At 47.0% G+C, this 18,867-nt stretch overlaps 1 protein-coding gene and 2 long non-coding RNA genes across 12 annotated transcripts in view; 2 read left to right on the top strand and 1 right to left on the bottom strand.

Moving 5' to 3' along the window:
* MAP3K9 (mitogen-activated protein kinase kinase kinase 9) overlaps positions 1-4,084 on the bottom strand; it is an 88,234-nt gene extending 84,150 nt beyond the window's left edge. For 5 of the 9 annotated variants that reach the window (XM_063644354.1, XM_055288963.2, XM_055288964.2 and 2 more), the window contains exon 1: positions 3,338-4,083. In XM_063644354.1, coding sequence (XP_063500424.1) covers positions 3,338-3,737 — 400 coding nt within the window. In that variant the 5' untranslated portion in view covers positions 3,738-4,083. Of the gene's footprint in view, positions 1-3,337 lie in introns of all 9 variants that reach the window. The other 4 variants (XR_008659425.2, XM_055288961.2, XM_063644352.1 and 1 more) reach the window with 1 other exon arrangement.
* An 87-nt stretch (positions 4,085-4,171) lies between these two features.
* Positions 4,172-11,589, top strand: LOC129487707 (uncharacterized). 2 transcript variants are annotated; one of them, XR_010122085.1, is made up of 2 exons: positions 4,172-5,242; positions 8,876-11,589. It is a non-coding gene; the product is annotated as an uncharacterized lncRNA (long non-coding RNA). The 2 variants fall into 2 exon arrangements; XR_008659435.2 differs by having other exon boundaries at positions 4,512-5,242; positions 9,232-11,589.
* A 4,890-nt stretch (positions 11,590-16,479) lies between these two features.
* Positions 16,480-18,619, top strand: LOC134737316 (uncharacterized). The gene is made up of 2 exons (XR_010122086.1): positions 16,480-16,744; positions 18,455-18,619. It is a non-coding gene; the product is annotated as an uncharacterized lncRNA (long non-coding RNA).
* The last annotated feature ends 248 nt before the right edge of the window (positions 18,620-18,867 follow it).

Below are 18,867 nucleotides of genomic sequence, written 5' to 3'. Positions count from 1 at the left end.
CTCCTGGGTTATTTATATTTGTCATCCATAGACAGCTAAACTCTAACAAGTACCTACAATGGAGAGGATTAAAGCACTATATGAATGTAAAACGATTTATAATACCATTTTTATATGTTTTCTTTGTCATAATATTTAGTAATTTCCCCTTCTGTTTTGAATAAAGTTTGAGGCCAGATACAGTGGTTTACGCCTGTAATCCCAACAGTTTGGGAGGCTGAGGCAGAAGGAATGATTGAAGCCAAGAGTTCGAAACCAGCCTGGGCAACAAAGCAAGACCTCATCTCTATTAAAAAAGTAAATAAAAGGAATTAGCTGGGCATGGTGGCGTGCGCCTCTGGTCCCAGCTTCTTTGGGAGGCTGGGGTGGGAGGATCTCTTGAGCCCAGGAGTTCAAGGTTGCAGTGAGCTATGATTATGCCACTGCACTTCAGCCTGGGTGACAGAGAGAAACCCTGTCTCTAAAAATTGAAAAAAACAAAAAAAGCTTTTAAATAAAGTTTGAAGCTAAATTTTCACTTTAAGAAACAGTAATATGAAACTAAAGCTGAACGCTATTGCTTGACTTAATGTCTTCTATTCATGGTCCAGAATGCAATGTCACAACACATGCTCAGAGGGGAAGTTCAAAAGGGTAACTCTGGCGATGAGGTGTCAGTGGCTCAATTTCATTCCAAGTCTTCGGAGACAAGGTTTGCCAATTGTCTTCACTTTCTGAGTGACACGAACTGATCTGGTAGAGCACATAGATGTCAATGACAGCCCAAGTTCACCCTCTGATGAACCAAGGCACTGCATCTTCACCAAGGCACTGCACTGAAGTTTAGTATTTACATCATTAATCTCCCTCATGTAACTTATAATCACCTTCTGATCTTATCACTTCTCTATGTCCTGGTACTTAACACACTGTACAGTATCTATCATTTACTAGGTACTCAATAATTAGTTTTTGACTGAAACTAAATTTTCTGAATTATCAAAAATTAATTCTAGTCAAGATCTGAACTCCTAGTGAGGCCAAATAAAAGAACGTGTCGGGTCTTTCAAATGCCATATTCTTCAAGTCAATTCTTTCCATTAGAACAAGTTACTTCCTACTTTCTCAACATCTGGGTTCCAGATTTAGGAATCCACTCTATCCAAGGTAACTTGTATGACAATGAAGATAAGTCCTGGCCACCAAATGAAGAAGTAGCACACTGTTACCATGCCTAGCTCTGTGGACAGTTTTTCAGCCTAAGTCATACTGACTCTTGACTGCTCCAGCAGCCAGAGCACAAGATATTAAAGAAACTGAGTTCCTGATCATGAACCTCACCTAGCTCTTCTACTTTGACATTAGCTGTCCCTGAAAACAAAATCATAAAACTTCACCCACAGAATCAAAATCTGACTTATGTTTAAAATGACACTATGTTTTCTAACATGCCAGGCTATTCATATTTCTTCCAATATACGACCAAGTTCATTTTCAACACTTTCAAAACACTATGCCAGGATGCTTAGCCTTAAGCCTACCAAACTAGTCCCAAAAAGATGTAGTATCTGGAAACAATTTAAAGTAATTTGCTACCTCCAGGCATTTTAAAGATCAAAATGAAGAAAAATGAAGTTTTAAACTGAATGAGAGGGAGAGGGGGAACCTAAAGATTTGAACATCGATTTGATAGCCAAAACACGAACAGAAAAAGAAGAGCAGAAAAACAAGCGAAGAGACTATGATTCTGATATTATGTGCTAGCTTTTAAAAAACATCTTAAGACAGGCCAGACACGGTGGCTCACGCCTGTAATCCAACACTTTGGGAGGCCAAGGCGTGCGGATCACTTGAGGTCAGGAGTTCGAGACCAGTTTGGGAATATGGTGAACCTCATCTCTACTAAAAATGCAAAAATTAGCCAGGCACGGTGGCGGGCGCCTGTAATCCCAGCTACTCAGGAGGCTGAGGCAGGAGAATTGCTTGAACCCAGGAGGCAGAGGTTGCAGTGAGCTGAGATTGTGCCACTGTACTCCAGCCTGGGAGACAGCGAGACTCCGTCTCAAAAAAACAGAAAAACAAAAAAACTCAAGATTAAAGTAACACAATTGCTGGGGTAAAAAATAAGTTACAGAGCCAGAAACGTAATTGTTACAAAGGAAATTTTAAAACTAAATATTTAAAGTTGGTCCTTGCTAATGACGTTTTAAAAAATCAACTAAGATGAAAGTATACAAAATAAGGAATAAACAGTAATTAATACATATTAACGATACCTTTTTAACAGATAAGACATTATGGAAACTCTCAAACACAAAATAGTGTAAACTGCACTAAAGAGATATTTACGTGTTTTTTCTGAAACTAGTATGATTAAGGGATTCCGATGGCAATTTAACTCCCTTGAAAAAAACAAAGAAGATTTCATTATAGGGTATGAAATATGGGGCTCCTGGAAAATTGATGGAAACCAGGACACTGGGAGAAAGGCCCTGGGAGGGACCCCTGAGCATGGTCCCCCTGAGATTTGACCAGTTCCAAATATAGGCAAGGATCTAGGGTGAGAAGAAAGAAGAAAATGTATTTCCCTAACAGCCTCACTGTCAAAGGACTGGGATTCAGCCACTGTACCTTGCAATCCTGATCTCCCATGGGGGAACGACATACTTTTTCCTCTCTAATCATCACTTGTCCCACCCCCACTCTCAACACACACATCCCTCTTAGCACATTAATCAGTGAGACTCCTAAAGGTACAACTTCTGAGATATAAGGAATAGGATCCAAGAAATCACCCCGACATTTTACAGGCACCTGAGCCTTGAGTTCACACGTTTCCAGGACTTGTGAGCCAACCCAGCCCTGCGGAGACACCCCCATCTCTTTGAAAGCAAATGCCTTTAAGGGGCGGGGACAGGCGTTAGAAGAGGTGGTGGCAAGGTCCCTGATTTGGGGACTAAGGCTAGGACACTAACCACCAGCTTGCCATAAACACTTCCAGATTGGGAATGGGGGCGGCGAGGGGTGGGTAAGAGAGGAAGGGACTGGAAAACTGGCAAATTCTCAGGCTGGGACTTCAGGATGTGGAAATCGGGAGCGACTGCTGAGGTGGCCAAATGAAGGTGAAGCCCAAGCGCCTGAAGTGCGGGCAGGGCCCTGAGGCGTTTCGAGCTTATCTAGCGCACCAAGCGAAGCCCAGGCAGCCCAAGCGTGCGCCACCCACACCCAGGTCAATCGTCCTCCCCATCCCCCGCCCTCATCCTAGCCCTCGCGCAGGGCTTCCCCCTTCCCCGACCGCCCCCCAGGCCTCCGTCATTCCCCCTCCCCGCCCGGCTCCCGGGCCCCGCCTTCGCCTTACACTGAATGGGCGGGTAGCAACTGGGGTCCTCGCCGCCGGGCTGGCAGCGGCTGGAGAAGGCGCTACGCGGGGTCACGTAGTTGCTGGGGAAGATGCCCACCCGCTGGTTCAGCTGCCCGGTCCACCAGCCCTCGTCGCCAGACACCTGCGAGTCCTTGGACAGCACCTCCACCACGTCGCCCAGCCGCAGGGTCAGCTCGTCCTCGCCCGCCGCCTCGTACTCGAACACGGCCGTCCAGTAGGGCAGCGGCGCGTCGCAGCCCAGCTCCCCGGGGCCCGCCGCCGCCGCCTCCTCCTCCTCCTCCTCCTCCTCGGCCCCGGCCCCTGCTCCATCCTCCCCCGGCGGGGCGACAGCGGCGGCGCTCGCTAGGCAGCCGAGAAGCGCTCTGGAGGGCTCCATGGAGCGGCCGATCCATAGGGTGCGGGGCCGCCGCCGCCCGCAGGAGCCGCCGCCGCCTATTGTTCATGCGCCTCCGCAGAGCTGGGAGGACCACCCCCCCACGACGGCGGCCGCAGGTAGGGCCCGGGCTGGCAGGGCTGGGAGAGCCGGCTCGCCGGCGCTGTTGCCGCGGTACGAGAAGAGTGCCGAGCGCGATCGCTCCGCGCAGCCTAGGGGCGCAGCGGGCCGAGTCCCCGCCTGCCCGCTCGCCCCGCTGGGGGCGGCCTCGTCACCTCTGCCGCCAGTACCTGCTCGCGCAGCCGGTGCCTGCCGCCGCCCGCCGGCCGCCGCTCTCCTCTCCGCGCCGTGCCGTGCCCCGCCCCCCGCACCGCCCGCTCGCCGGGACCACCTGACGCGGGCCTGGCTCCGCCCCAGCCCTGCGGACCCGAGGGGGCCCCGCCCCACGCCCGCCCCGCCCCGCGCCCGCCGCCTTCCCATTGGCTGCGGCCGCCCAGTCCCCGGTTCCTCCGCCGTGGTTGGGGCATCCTAGCTGGCCGCCTCGCAGGTCCCTCTCACCCCCTGCGCCGCCGACGCACCGTGCCCTCCTCCTTTGCGGGCTCTCTCATTCTCAAACCCAGGTCGACCCACTCTTCCCGCCCACTGGCCCGCCGCAGCTCCCACCATTGGCTGGCGGCACCTGTCCGTTTCCTGGGAGAGTTCAGCACCTCCCGGCAGGAAGAGGCTCCGGCCTCATTGGGTGCCTGAGGAGGGAAGGGTGGATCCTAAAAGGTAATGCTGAGCCTTCATTCAAACTAAAAGGCTGGAAGGGAGGCCGCTGCCTTTGTTTGCCATGGATGAGTAGGGGCTGCACTGAGCAGCACCGGTGTTCTTCATCCGGCTGCACCCCCAACAGAGCTCTTTCTTCCCCAGATCCCTTTTACAGGTGGATTCTCCCTCTTGGATCTGGCTTTGCCTTAGTCCAACCTAGAGGGATCAGCTTCGCCCACGCCCACTCTCACCCGGAACCTTTCATCTCTTTTTGAAGCCTTTTAGGCCCATTGGGATGTTCATTAGAAGAACTCTGAAAACTACAGTTCTCCCCTTTATGAGGACTGCACCACAGCTCGCCCTCTTCTGGGATCCGGTAAGAAGAGATTCCAATACCACTCTTTTTTCAGAATTCAGAAAGACAAGAGACCACCTTACTGGGCTTCAAACGGGCTGGGAACGCCGCCATGAATTGGGCTCGGTCTGTCTGAAGGGAGCCAACTTTTCGACAATCCTTAGGCTTCTTTTGCCTGTTGGAATTACACCTTGGATCGTGGCGAAGCCTACAAAGGTCAGATTAAGAAGAACCAAAGCAGAATAAACGTAGAAGCCGATGCTGAGTTCATGAGTGAGGACGACCTCTTCCTATATGCTTTTGCTATACCCTGCGTTTTGAACATTAAGAACGAGATAGGAGGCCCACGATGTTTCTTCTTGCTTTAATCCTATCATGGCAACGTTGACTTCCAGTAAGAAAGGTTCTCTGATCTTTCTTTTCTCTTTTCTTTTCCTTTCTTTCTTTCCTTCCTTCCTTCCTTCCTTCCAGGGTCTCAGTTTGTTGCCCAGGCCAGAGTGCAGTGGCGCAATCTCGGCTCACTGCAGCCTCAACATCCTAGGCTCAAGCGATCCTCCCACCTCACCCTCCCAAGCTGGGAGTACAGGCACGTGCCACCACACCTGGCTAATTTTGTTTATTTTTTTGTAGAGACAAGGTCTCACAGTGTCACTCAGGCTCGTCTTGAATTCTGGGCTCAAGTCATCCACCTGCCTTGGCCTCCCAAAGTGCTAGGATTACAAGCCTTAGCCACCTCACCTAGTCTTCTGAAATTTCTAAATAAGCCAGTGCTGAAGGATCTAGCCCTATCTCTACCAAACTTTGTTACCTTTTCCCCTTCAGTGGTAGGAATAGACATGATTTATTTAGCAAGAGTGAGTGCTTTTGTTGAATTTTAGTTTGGGGTTTATTATTACACAAACTAAAGACAGTAGGGCAATTTGGAAAGATAACTAGGCAGCTGCATGACTTTGGGCAGGTGTCTTAACAGTGTACTTACTCTTAAAGTGAGGGGAGTGAACTGGAAGATATCCTATGTCCTCATAGTTTGGATATTCTGTGGTTTGCTCATCAATATGACTACACTGTATAGTCATAGCACACATTTGAGGTCTTGAAGGAGAGAGATGAGGCTTGTTCTAAAACGCATCCAGAGTAGGTCTTGAGAAAGGATTTCTGTTTAAGTAAAGACCCTAAAACAATGCTCAGGTTCTTATTATACATAGGATCCATGAACTGGAAAAGATATGGATGAGTCTGAGTAAATTCTCTAGGTGTTGTTTTAGACAAAACCATTCCACCCTCAAGCAGAAGAGAGCAAGGGTGTGGGGATGGAGGTATTTTCTGTTTTCTTAAAGGCCATAGGAAAATAATTGTCTTGATAAAATTTTAACTTGGGGCTGGGTATGGTGGCTCGAGCCTGAAATCTCAGCAGTTTGGGAGGCTGAGGCAGGAGGATCACTTGAGCCCAGGAAGGAGACCAGCCTGAGCAACATGGCGAGATCCCTATCTCTACAAAAAATTTTAAAATTTGCCAGGCATGGTGGTGCTAGCCTGTAGTCCCAGCTATTTGAGAGGCTGAGGCAGGAAGATTGCTTGAGCCTAGAAGGTCAAGGCTGTAGTGAACAGTGTTTGCTATACTGCACTCTAATCTGGGTGACAAAGCAAGACTCTACCTCAAAAAAAAATTTTTTTTTTAACTTGAGGGAAAAAGAGTTTTACAAACTGTAGACACACAGCAAAACAGAAACAAGAAAAAAAGTACTAAAAAGAGAAAAATGTCAGTGGTGGGTCTCTAAGTAGTCGGATTTTGAGTAATTGGATAAGTTTATTGTCATTTCGCTTCTCCGTAATTTTGTATGTTCTACTATTTAGTTTTGTGGATTCCTTCCCACTCCCTGGGAAGAGGGGAAGAGAGGAGGAAAATCATTGATCCTTCCCAATAGGAAAACTAATTCCCTGCACAACTTAAACCTTTAATACCGTAGCGTGTGTTTAGAATCTCATAAAGAATCATTCATCAAACATTTCAACAAGTCATTCAGTTAATATTTGTTGGATGGATAAGTGCTAGGAATTCAAATGAGGGTAGATCTTTCAGACTAAACTTGTCTGGCAAGGTTGCATGGAAGAAGCAGAACCAGAACTGGTCCTGGAGAGGAATGGGGTGGAGCAGGGAAGAGTGTGTTCAGGAAAGGAGGGTGGGAATAGGCACAGCCACAGAGGCAGGAAAGCATGGAGAGGGGGACCATTTGGATGGAACAGAAGGATGAGAAAGAACTGAAAAGATAGGTTGAGACCAGATTGTAGAGGGCCCTGTAATTACTTGATTCACACTAGTAATTACATAATTGATTATTTGTGATTATTTGTAATTATTTAATGTCTAGTGCATCCACCATAAGGATAGGAACCAGTCTGTCTGGTTCTCCACAGCTCTCCCAGTACCTAGAGAGTGCTTAGCACATAATTGACTCTCAGTACTTCTTTGCAACTGGATGGCTGACTTGAATCCTGGGCGAAGAAACCTTGGTTTTGTTCAGCATATAAAAGATTATCACTGAAAGGTTTTGAGTAGGGCTGTCGGGTGATCAAATACTGCCTTCCCTGAGGACTAGAATGGATGAGGAGATGCTTAAGTTGGGCATTGAAAGATATATACAACTTGATTAATAGAGAATAAAAGATGTGGAAATAGAAATTAATGTAGAGGCCAGCAATAATAGAAATTTCAGCCAGAGAAGAGGAGAGAATGCGAAAAGGGAGTGATAGGAAATAAAATTGATGAAATAAAAGAAGGGCAGATTGTAAAAGACTTTGAAAATCGGGTTGAATTACCAAGATTTTACCACTATGGAGTTTTTGAGGAGGGGGTTGGCAGATGTCACCCCAAAAAAGAAACATTTTCTCTACCACGCCAAAAAGCATAGCATAAGGAAGGGAGAAAATAGCAATCAAGATGCAAGTTGGCATTAGACTTAAGTCAACAGATCATGGTTTATCCTGGCTTTGTCCTTTAAAAATGCAGTGACTTTGGGCAAGACACCTGTTTGAACCTCAGTTTCCTCAGTTTTAAGTAGGTGTAACAATAATACCTGGTTTTAATGGATGCTTATAGGATTAAATGAGACAGGACATGCAGAAGCTCTTAGCTTGCTGCTCACACCCAGCAAATAGTCAACATAGTTTTTTCCTTCTTTCACCTGCCCATTACCCCCAAGAAACACTCTTTAATTACACTCAGGCCTCTTGACTGGAAGTTGAACCCAGGGTTTTCCCTAAAGGAAAGAGAGAGAAGGAAGGAAGGAAAAAGGAACAGAGGCCTCTGGGAGGCCAAGATGGGTGGATCACTTGAGCTGAGGAGTTCAAGACCAGCCTGGGCAACATGGTGAAACCCCATCTCTACAAAATAGAAAAATTAGCCAGGCATGGTGGTGCCTGTGGTCCTAGCTTTTGGGAGGCTGAGATGGGAGGATCGCTTGAGCAGAGATGTTGAGGCTGTAGTGAGCTGAGATTCCTCCACTGCACTCCAGCCTGGGTGACAAAACGAGACCCTCTCTCAAAAAAAAAAAAAAAAAGGAACAGAAAGGAGAGGAGAGGAAGGGGTGAAGGAAGGAGGGAAGGCAGGAGGGGAGGGAAAGAAAGAAAGGACGAAAAAGAGAGAAACAGGAAGGAAGCAGGGAGGGGAGAAAAGGAAGGAAGGAAAGGAGGGAAGGGAAGGAAGAAAGAGGACAGGCGTCATAGACTAATGAAGAATTTGGGGTCTTGGCTTCTGACTGAATTTGAATTTATGCTTCCTGTGTGCCATTAGGCAAGTTAACCCTGCTGTGCCCCAGATCCCTCACCTGGAAATTAGGGATAATTGTACCTATCCTATATATGTTATGTGCTTAACACATAATCTAGCATGTAGTTACTGTTATTATTTGAGCCTAAACTGTGACTTAGCTAATGAATGTCACCCTTTCGGGAAATATTATAATTAGTACTTTGATGAAAAAAAAAAAAATCCCTCAAGCAGACTTTTACCTTTTTTTTTTTTTTTTTTTTTTTTAAGAAACAAGGTCTCACTGTGTTACCCAGGCTGGAGAGCAGTGGCACAATCATAGCTCACTGATCACATGGATGGCAGCCTCAAACTCCTGGACTCAGTGGGTCCTCCTGCCTCAGCATCCTGAGTAGCTGAGACTACAGGTGCATGCCACCACGCCTGGCTAATTTTGTTAATTTTTGGTAGAGATAAGGACTCACTGCGTTGCCCAGGCTGGCTTCAAACTCTTGGCCTCAAGTGATCCTCCTGTCTCCATCTCTTCAAATGCTGGGATTACAGGTTTGAGCCACCGTGCCTGGCCCCTTTGACCTTTTCTAAAAGAGCCAGCCCACCACTTTCACCTCTCATGTGTTCCATTTCAGGAAAGAAGCCCTAGTTCCTGATTCATAAACTCCATTTGCATTAAATATGATTTTAAGCAAATGGTTTGGGCAGATGTGTGGCAGGGCTGATGGAACAGACCTTTGGAGTCAGACCCAGATTTGAATTCTTTATCAACTTGTCATGACTGTGGGAGGCCTTTCACCTCTCTGAGCCTCTGTTTCATTGTTGGTAACATGAGATTGTATAAAATGGGGATGCTGTGAAGTTTAGATGAAGTAAGAGGTCCTCCTGGCAGTGCCTAATACATAATAATAAGTGCTTAATAAATTGTAAATGTTATTACAATTGATAGTATTTAATTCCTCTATGAGGAATTATGAGTTAATGCAGCATGAACCACCAAAAAGGTAAGGAATCTTTCGTCTTTTAGGAAAACCTCAGTTCAGAAAAGCAATAAACTATGGGGGGCTGTTTAGAATGTCGCGTCTCTGGAGAGCAAGTTGCATTTTAACAATGATCAGAGCCTTTAATTAAGGAGTGAAGGTCAAATCATTTCTGCTTCATCCAGCCTGGTTGCAGAGTGAGCCCATGGGACAGCCCTCTGAAATTATACTGCTTGCAACCATGCTGAGTCTGCAAGGACTTCATCCAAGCCTTTCCATCCAGGACCTCAAACAGATCCAATCACAAGAAGAGAGATTTCAGGAAAGAGAAAATTATTACTATCATCGGGGTTTTCGAAGAACATGAAATGACTGGGAAAATAATCATGTTAAGTGGAAAAAAAAGAAATCTATCTGTTGTAATTTTCAAATAATTTTTAAATAAATTTGAAAAATTAAGAGAACTATATATGTAATATATTCCTAATCTTATGAAAAACATATATGCATTAATATTATTGAAAGAAATATATCAAAAGGTGAACAGCAATTATCACCAATCTAGATTATGAGATCAGGAGTGATTTTTTTCTTTGTCCTGTACTATTTAATATTTTCTACCATTAAAATATTCTGATTTTCTAATTAGAATAGTATGTTAGACAAAGAAGGGCAAATATCATGTGAACTCTCACTCTCTTATGGAACAGATCTTGTGGAATCTAAAAAAGTTAAACTCATAGAAAAAGAGGAAAATGATGGTTACTAGTTAGCAAAATGGAATAAGTTCAAGAGATCTATTGTACACCATGGTCAATACAGTTAATAACAATATATTTTATACTTTAAAATTGCTAAGATAGTAGATTTTAAGTGTTCTCACCACACAAAAAAATATGTGAGGCAAAGCATATAATTAGCTTGATTTAACCACTCCACAGTGCATACATATGTCAAAACATCATGTTGTGTACTATAAATATATACACTTTTTGTCAATTTTAAACAGGTTATTAAAAAACAGTATGTTATTGTTGATAATTATGAAAAATTTTAATGATGTGGAAATGTGTACAGTATAATAATAAATGAAAGAGTAGTAAAAAATCCTTATAAAATATAATTACAAATATGTTGGGTGGATAATATAAAAATCTTAACAGCTATTTCTGAGCTAGGTGGTGGAGCATGGGTAATTTTTAGTGCCTTCTGTGTCAGGCTGTTCTTGGCATTGCTATGAAGAAATACCTGGCCAGGTGCGGTGGCTCACGCCTATAATCCCGATATTTTGGGAGGCCAAGGCAGGTGGATCACCTCAGTTCAGGAGTTCGAGACCAGCCTGGCTAACATGGTGAAACCCCGTCTCTACTAAAAATACAAAAATTAGCCAGGTGAGGTGGTGCGTACCTGTAGTCCTAGCTGCTGGGGAGGCTGAGGCAGGAGAATCGTTTGAACCTGGGAGGTGGAGGTTGCAGTGAGCCGAGATAGCCTGGATAACAGATCAAGACTCTGTCTCAAAAAAAAAAAGAAAAAAAAAAAAAGAAATACCTGAGAAAAGGTAATTTATAAAGGAAAGAGGTTTAACTGGCTCACGATTCTGCAGGTTTTACAGAAAGCATAGCAGCATCTGATTTTAGGGAGGCCTGAGGAAGCTTCCAATGCTGGCATAAGGCAACGAGGAGCAGGCACATCACATGGTGAAAGCAGGAACGAGAGAGAGAGTGACGGGGGAGGTGCCACACACTTTTACACAATCACATCTCATGAGAACTCACTATCCTGAAGACAGCACCAAGGGGATGGTGCTAAACCATTCATGAAAAATCTGCCCCCATGATCCAATCGCCTCCCACCAGGCCCCACCTCCCGAATTGGGGATTACAATTCAACAAGAGATTGGGGTGGGGACAGATGGCCAAACTATGTCACCTTCATTTTACTTTTCTTTATTTTTCCTACAGCAAAAATAACCATGTGATATTTGTGTAATTGTAATAAAGAACTACAAAATCACTTTTATCTTTTTAAATACGAAATTCAAACTAAAAGCATTATTGTTAGTTGGAGAGATGGTGGAGGAAGGAAAACAGAAGCTGAGGATGACATTACTAGTAAGTTACAATAATGACAATGACTCCTGTCACTTAAGGGCTTACTTAGGTTCACAGTCTTTTTTATTTGCTAGAGGCTTGAAAGGCTTCTTCCAAGCAAACAAAAGGTCTTGGAATCCAAACAGTCCCTTCATTCCCTCATGGAGGGAAATTCTTGGTTATGTGCAGACACTTACGTGGACTAAGTTAGCATGGCTGTGGCACCCCTCACCTGACACGGATTTAGACTTCTTTGGCTTTTCAAACGTTTTGGTCTGTATTTATTTATTTATTGAGACGGAGGCTCACACTGTCACCTAGGCTGGAGTGCAGTGGCGCCATCTCCGCTCACTGCAACCTCCACCTCCCAGGTTCAAGCGATTCTCCTGTCTCAACCTCCCGAATGGCTGGAATTACAGGCGCCCACCTACCACACCCAGCTAATTTTTCTATTTTTAGTAGAGACGGGATTTCACCATGTGGTCTCGAACTCTTGACCTCAGGTGATCTGCCCGCCTCGGCCTCCCAAAGTGTTGGGATTAGAGGCGTGAGCCGCAGTGCCCGGCAAACCTTGGTCTTTAAATCGCGTTGGCAAGACTGAGCTCAAACGTAAGCTCTCTGTTTTGGTTTTGAGATTTGTGCCTTCTTATCTAAAACAGTAACAATTTAAATGTTTTTGTTATTTAAACAAACCAATAAGATCTGAGGAATGAGCAACCGTCACAGTTGTCTGAATAATACATTGCACGGTAGTGGGGGCTGTTTCGTAATGGACTTGGCACAGCAGTGCCCTCTTAGGGACAAAGGTGGACCATTGCGCCGCCGTGTGGTATTGAGGGGTATGGTGCCTTCTTTTTTAATTACGCTTTTTCTAGTTTAAGAGCTAGACTAACCTTCGCGGCCGCTGGGTGGAGCCCTTTCAATTTGTTGTGCGGGCTAACTAAGTGTGGAAACGAAGACTCAGGCAAGTGATGTTACTGGGGCTTGAACCCAAATCTTGTGCTCCCAGCTTTTCAAGTTAACTCAGGGATGTCTGCACATAGCTGGAGGGAAACTGGGAGCTGTCTTACGCAAAACTCAATTTCACATTCAAAGAAACTGAAGTGTAGAGAGGATAAGTGACTTGCTAAAAGGTCTGTGCTAATTTGGGGTCCTTCGTTTTTTATTCTACTCATTCCTTTTTTCACCAAATATTTATACACGTGTCTACTACGTGTCAGGCACCATTCAAGGCACTAGAGATAAAATAGTAAACACAGCAAACAAAAATCCCTTCCTGCAAAAATCCCTTCATCTCTTCCCTTCATAAAGCTCATGTTCTAATAGGGGAAACAAAGTAAGCAACTAAAATACATAATACCAGATTAGAGAGGGGTAAATGCAAAGAAGAAATAAAAGGGAAGGGGGATGTGAAATGTTAGGAGGGGCTACTTTTCTGAGTGGCCAGAGAAAACCTCCTTGATAAGGTGATTGGTGACTTTTTTTTTTTTTTTTTTTGAGATAGAGTCTCACTCTGCGGCCCAGGCTGCAGTGCAATGTCATGATGTCAGCTCACTGCAACCCCTGCCTGCCAGTTCAAGTGATTTTCCTTCCTCAGCCACCAAGTAGCTGAGACTACAGGCACGTGCCACCATGCCCAGCTAATTTTTGTATTTTTAGTAGAGATGGGTTTCACCTTGTTGGCCAGGCTGGTCTTGAACTCCTGACCTCAGGTGATCCACCTGCCTTGGTCTCCCAAAGTGCTGGGATTACAGTTGTGAGCCATGGCACCCGGCCAACAAGGTGACTTTTGAGTAAAGACACCTGAAAGAATTTAGGAAACCAGCCATACAGATACAGGGGAAGAGCATTCAGGCAAACTGCACGGTAGTGCAAAGGCCCTAAGACAGGAAAATGCCTGTGTATTCACGAAAAGATAGCAAACTCAAGGGTAGTAAGAGCTATAAGAGGTAGGATGGCCTGTTCACATGGGGTCCTTCAGGTCAAAGGAGGACTTTGGTTTTACTTTAAATGAGACAGGCTATTGAAGAGGTTTGCTTTTGTTTTTGTTTTTTTCTGAGACAAGGTCTCACTCTGTTGCCCAGGCTGGAGTGCAATGGCGTGATCTCGGCCCATTACAGCCTCAACCTGCTGGGCTCAAGCGATTCTCCCACCTTAGCCTCCTGAGTAGCTGGGACTACAGGCATGCGCCATCACACCCAGCTAATTGTTGTTGTTGTTGTTTTGCTTTGTTTTGTTTTTTTGTAGAGACAAGGTCTCACTATGTTGCCCAGACTGTCTCGAACTCCTGGGCTCAAGCAATTCTCCTGCCGTGGCCTCCCAAAGTACTGGGATTACAGACGTGAGCTACCATGCCCCGCCACACCAATGATTTTAATGAGCAGAGGAATGGTGTGGTCTGCCTTTTCAACAAGATCACTCTGGCTACTGGGTTTGCAACAGGCTTCAGAAAACAAGTGCAGGGACTGTGAGAGGAAGGGGCTATTCAATAAGCCTGTCAAGGGATAACAGCAAATTAGAAAAGGGAGATGACAATGGGTATGGTGAAAAGTGGTCAGAATTTAGAAATACATTTTGAGGGTAGACCAACCAGGTTTGCTGATGAATCAGAAAGGGAATAAAAGAAAGAGAGCAGTCAAGGATGGCATCAAGGTGTTTGGTTTGAGCAACTGGAAGGCTAGCACTGCCATTAATGGAGAATGTGGTAAAAGCTGGTTTGGGGGCAAATCTCAGCAATTTAATGTTAGACATGATAAGTTTGAGATCACTGTTCTATACCCAAGTGGAGATGTCAAGTGGGCAGTTGATTACATCATCTGGAGTTCATTCAAGAACTGTTAAATGACAACAGTCTAGTCCTGAGAACCTTAACTCCATACAATGACTAAGGGCACAATAATGATTAGAAAACATTCAAACTCAAATAATAAAATACTTTCTACTTTAACGTGGTTTTCCAGATTTCTACTCAAGGAGACCTTTTAAGTGTCTCTGCCTTTCCTAGTTGAAGGCTGTGAATGTTTTGCTCACAGACATGAGACACGAGTCTCCTGACACTGATGAGACCTTTAAGACAGTTGCCTGTTCTCTGGGTTACTGGATGGAGCCCTTTGTGAAGTCAGTGGGAGCCCCAGACAGCAGCCTGCTCGGCCGGTGGAACATCAGGGAAACTCTCCCGTGCTTTGTGTTTTATGAAAAGTAGGGGAGATTCCAATCTGAAGTCTTCCCATCTTTGCTTCCTTGGGTTTTGTTGATACCCGGTCAGGTGCAATTGCTTGCAGCTTCATGATGTCTCTTCATTATCTTATAGTCTGCCCTCTTCCCCAGCTCTGTACATGATGGAATTGCCATTCTTTTGCATGGGTACACTCCTTCCTGGGATGTGGGCAAGGGATGGCAGAGTGATGACAGCTTATTGAGTACTAGGCAGTAGGTTGGGCACTGATAGACATACCCTCCATTAGTATACAAAGACGAAGCCACCGACCTACCAACTGTACCACTCACTGTAATCACAGCCAACATTTATATACTATTTTAGAGTTCAGAAAACACTTTTACAGACAGGTGCCAGTATACTGACTAAGAGTACATACAGACTCTGAGGCCAGGCACAGTGACTCATGCCTATAATCCCAATACTTTGGGAGGCAAAACCGGAGGATCACTTGAGGACAGAAGTTCAAGACCAACCTGGGTCACAAAGTGAGTCCCTCCTTGTCTCTACAAAAAATTTAAAACTTTGCCAGATATAGTGGTGCACACCTGTGGTCCCAGCTACCAGGAATTCAAGGTTACAGTGAGCTATGGCACCACTGCGCCACTGCACTTCAGCCTGGGAGAGGGAGTAAGACCTTGTCTATTAAAAAAAAATACAGACTCTGGAACCAGGTTGCCTGAGTTGAATCTCAGTTCTGTCCAGTTCTGCCATGACTCACTGTGTGGTCTAGGACAATTTACTTAGCCTCTCTGTTAAGTCTTGGTTTCTTCAAGTGCAAAATGGAGATTTTAAATAATCCTAATTACCTCCTAAACTAGCTTAGAGATTAACTGAGATAATACGGAGGCAGCCCTAAGAGCAGTGCCTAGAACATAGTGAGCCCTCAATAAAGGCAGAAGGGATCGTGCTACCTGGTTGGGACTTTTTAGCCAATTTTACTAATAAGCAAACGGAAGCCCAGGGAGGTTATTCAGTGTGGCTAAGTACTAAGGAACAGTACTAAGGAACAGAAGCCCAAGACCCAATCAGGGCTTCCTGCTTCTGACTCCAAAGCTTTTCCCACTCTGAATCCAATTCCTCAGGGAGTGTGGGTTTTGTGTTAAAACAAGCCAAACTTTCGCACCGCGTCTTCTGGTGTCTACTAGCTTTGCTTCTGAGAAAGGACAGTTGAGGTTGGAGGGAATAACAGCAAAAATAATTGACATTCTTGGGTCCATCGGTCGGTGTGCCGGGCCTGTGCCAAGGACTTCACCTGCCTTTCTCATTCAATATTCACCAAAAACCTATGTGCTAGGTACTTTGAATAACCACTTTATATAAAAAGTGGGGTGCAGAGCCACTAAGCAAGCAGGGGTGGCGTGTGTCGGAGCCAGAATCCATTATCGGCTCTCTGATCAGTTTACCCACAGGAGGACCTTCCCCCGACCCCCTACCCCTCCGGGAGCAGCCTATCTTCGTGCAAAATGCACCGAGCTACACACAGAGGCTGCCTTCCAGGACTCAGCGCGGAGGGTTAGGCTGCCTCGAATCCCTTTCTGGTAACTCCATCCCAGCTGGGACGCCGGGCCCTCTCCGCCCCTTGCGCCCCGCCCCTCCCCTTCTGTCCCCCCAACACGGGGACGGGGCGGGCTGTCGGTCAGCGCCACCGCGCCCCCGCATCAAGATCCCCGGCGCTGACGTGCTCTTCCAGCGGGGAGGAGGGGCCCAGGACGCGCTAGGTCCGCAGCCAGTGCGGAGAAAGGGCCCTGGGCTCGGCTCCCAAGCTCAGGCAGGACTCCCGCCGGGGGTCGGAGCTGCGGTCACTCGCGGCTTCGGGGCCGTGGCGTCCCGCGCTCAGCTTCCGCGCCTCTGCAAGGCGGTGAGTCGTTCCTTCCCGGCACAGGAGGGACAGTTTCCCCACGTGGACGCGGGGCTGGCAGCGGGAGGGGGAATAGCGCTGGCGGAGCTTAGAGTTTCACAGGAGCAACCAGCGCGCGCGCCTCTCTCTCTCCCCTCCCCTCGCTCGCGCTCGCTCTCCCCCGCCCTCTATCTCTCCCCTCTCTCTCTCTCTCGCTTTCCCCCCACTCTCTTGCTCTTCCCCCTTTCTCTGTCTCTCTCTTCCCCTCTCCCCTCGCTCTCTCCCCGTCTCCCCTCGCTCTCTCTCGCTCTCTCCCCGTCTCCCCTCGCTCTCTCGCTCTCCCCTCTCCCCATCTCCCCACGCTGTCTCGCTCTCCCCCGTCTCTCTCTCCCTCCCCCTCTCCTCCCGCTCTCTCTCGCTCTCCTCTCTCTTCTCCCCGACCCCCTCGCCTTCTTTTTCTCTCCCCTCGCTCTCCCCTCCCCTGCGCCGTCCTCTCCTCTCCCCTCTCTCCCCACATCTCTCTCGTTCGCCCCCTCTCCCCTTTTCGCCCTCTCTCTCTCCTTCCTTCTTCCCACCCTCTCTTCCTCCGTCTCTCCCTCCCCGCCTCCTTCCCTCCTTCCCTCCTCCCCCACTTTCCTTCTTCTCTCCTCCCCTCCTCTTCTCCTCCCTTCCTCCGCCCCCTCCTCTTAAAGGGAAGGATGCCCTGGGTTTCGCGGCTCTCGCCCAGGAGCGAACTTCAGCAGCCGCTCAGGCCAGCGCCAGAGACCTTGTCCCTACGAAGGCAGGCCGCGCCCCTTGGTGGGCTGGGCTCAGGGAGCGCGCTTTGCACACTTCAGATGTCTTTGTGGGAAGCCTGGGAGTAGCTAGGTGTGAATGTGCTGCCCTTAATTTAAGCCACCAGTTGTAACTATGTGTTCTAGTGCCTATTAATAACCCTCCCGCGACCCACTCGCCTCCTGTCACTCCAGTTGCTCCAACAGGGACCCCCTCTTCCCTTCCCTCGGGCCCGCAGCTCTTCCTGTACAGGAGAAGCGATCTGGGTAGCTCAGGAGCTGCCTGCAGGTCTGCCTATGGCCTGTTTCTCTTTCTTCCCCTCTGTCCCACATTCCCCCTCCCGCTCACTCCTGTCTCCCTGCTGTCACTCTGCAGCTGTGACACTAGATCACTAATAAGGGTAGGTGAGAAGGAAAGGGAAGAGGAAAAGACAATAACAGCCATTTATTCTGATAAACCCTCAACATGTGACACCTGGGTTCCTTCCAGGCATTTGCTGTGAAAATAGGTGGTCCTGGTTCTCAGCAGTCCCAAAGCCTCTAGTTTGGATGAGGGTAGAATTGCCGCAGATGCGGAATCCACTAACAGTCGAGGAAGCTTATCTTCCTGGAAGCCTTCAGCCTCCCACTCCCACCTCTGCCCCATTCTGTTTGCTTCCTCCCTGTCTCAGCTTCTGCTTCTCTCCTTTTTATAACCTGCTGCTAAGAAAAGTCTGAAAACTTGAATTATAAATACATAATATATCAAGTATTGCCTGAAATAGAGATTTGAAACTTAAAAGGGAGGAAAGAAAAGAAGCATCTTGAATTCCAGGAGAAGCAGGCCTGGGTGCTGTGTCCCCAAGGACTGGCTGCAGCTTCTCTCGGCCACAGTTGCCTCATTTATAACATGGGGATACCCATCCATACCAACCATGGTGCAGAGGATTGCACCAGATCATTCTCACATCTCTTCCAGCTCTGAAGAAATGGAGGTGAACAGAGGAACAGCCACTCCCAGCAAGAAAGGGAAGAAGAATCTTGAAAGCCTGTGACTTCACAGAGACTTCTTGGTTGATGCCCCTGAAATCAGCCTGCCAAGTGTGGCCTCTGCAGCATAAATACAAGGAGTCTGATGATACAAGACGGCGTCTGGTGATAGTTCTGTCACTCTCAGCCATATTGTAATTCCATGTCCTCGTAGTCACCCTGTCATAATCCCACCATTTCCTGCAAACACAGCTTCTTCTGCCTGATGAAGTCTTACCTATCCTTCAAGACCTAACTCCGACCAGGCGCAGTGGCTCATGCCTGTAATTCCTGCACTTTGGGAGGCCGAGGCAAGTGAATCACTTGAGCCCAAGGAGTTCTGAGACCAGCATAGGCAACATG

Source organism: Symphalangus syndactylus, chromosome 8, assembly GCF_028878055.3.
Source record: "Symphalangus syndactylus isolate Jambi chromosome 8, NHGRI_mSymSyn1-v2.1_pri, whole genome shotgun sequence".
Classification (NCBI taxonomy): domain Eukaryota; kingdom Metazoa; phylum Chordata; class Mammalia; order Primates; family Hylobatidae; genus Symphalangus; species Symphalangus syndactylus.
Note: the sequence above shows the minus strand (reverse complement) of the source record. Positions and strands in the feature narration are given on the sequence as shown.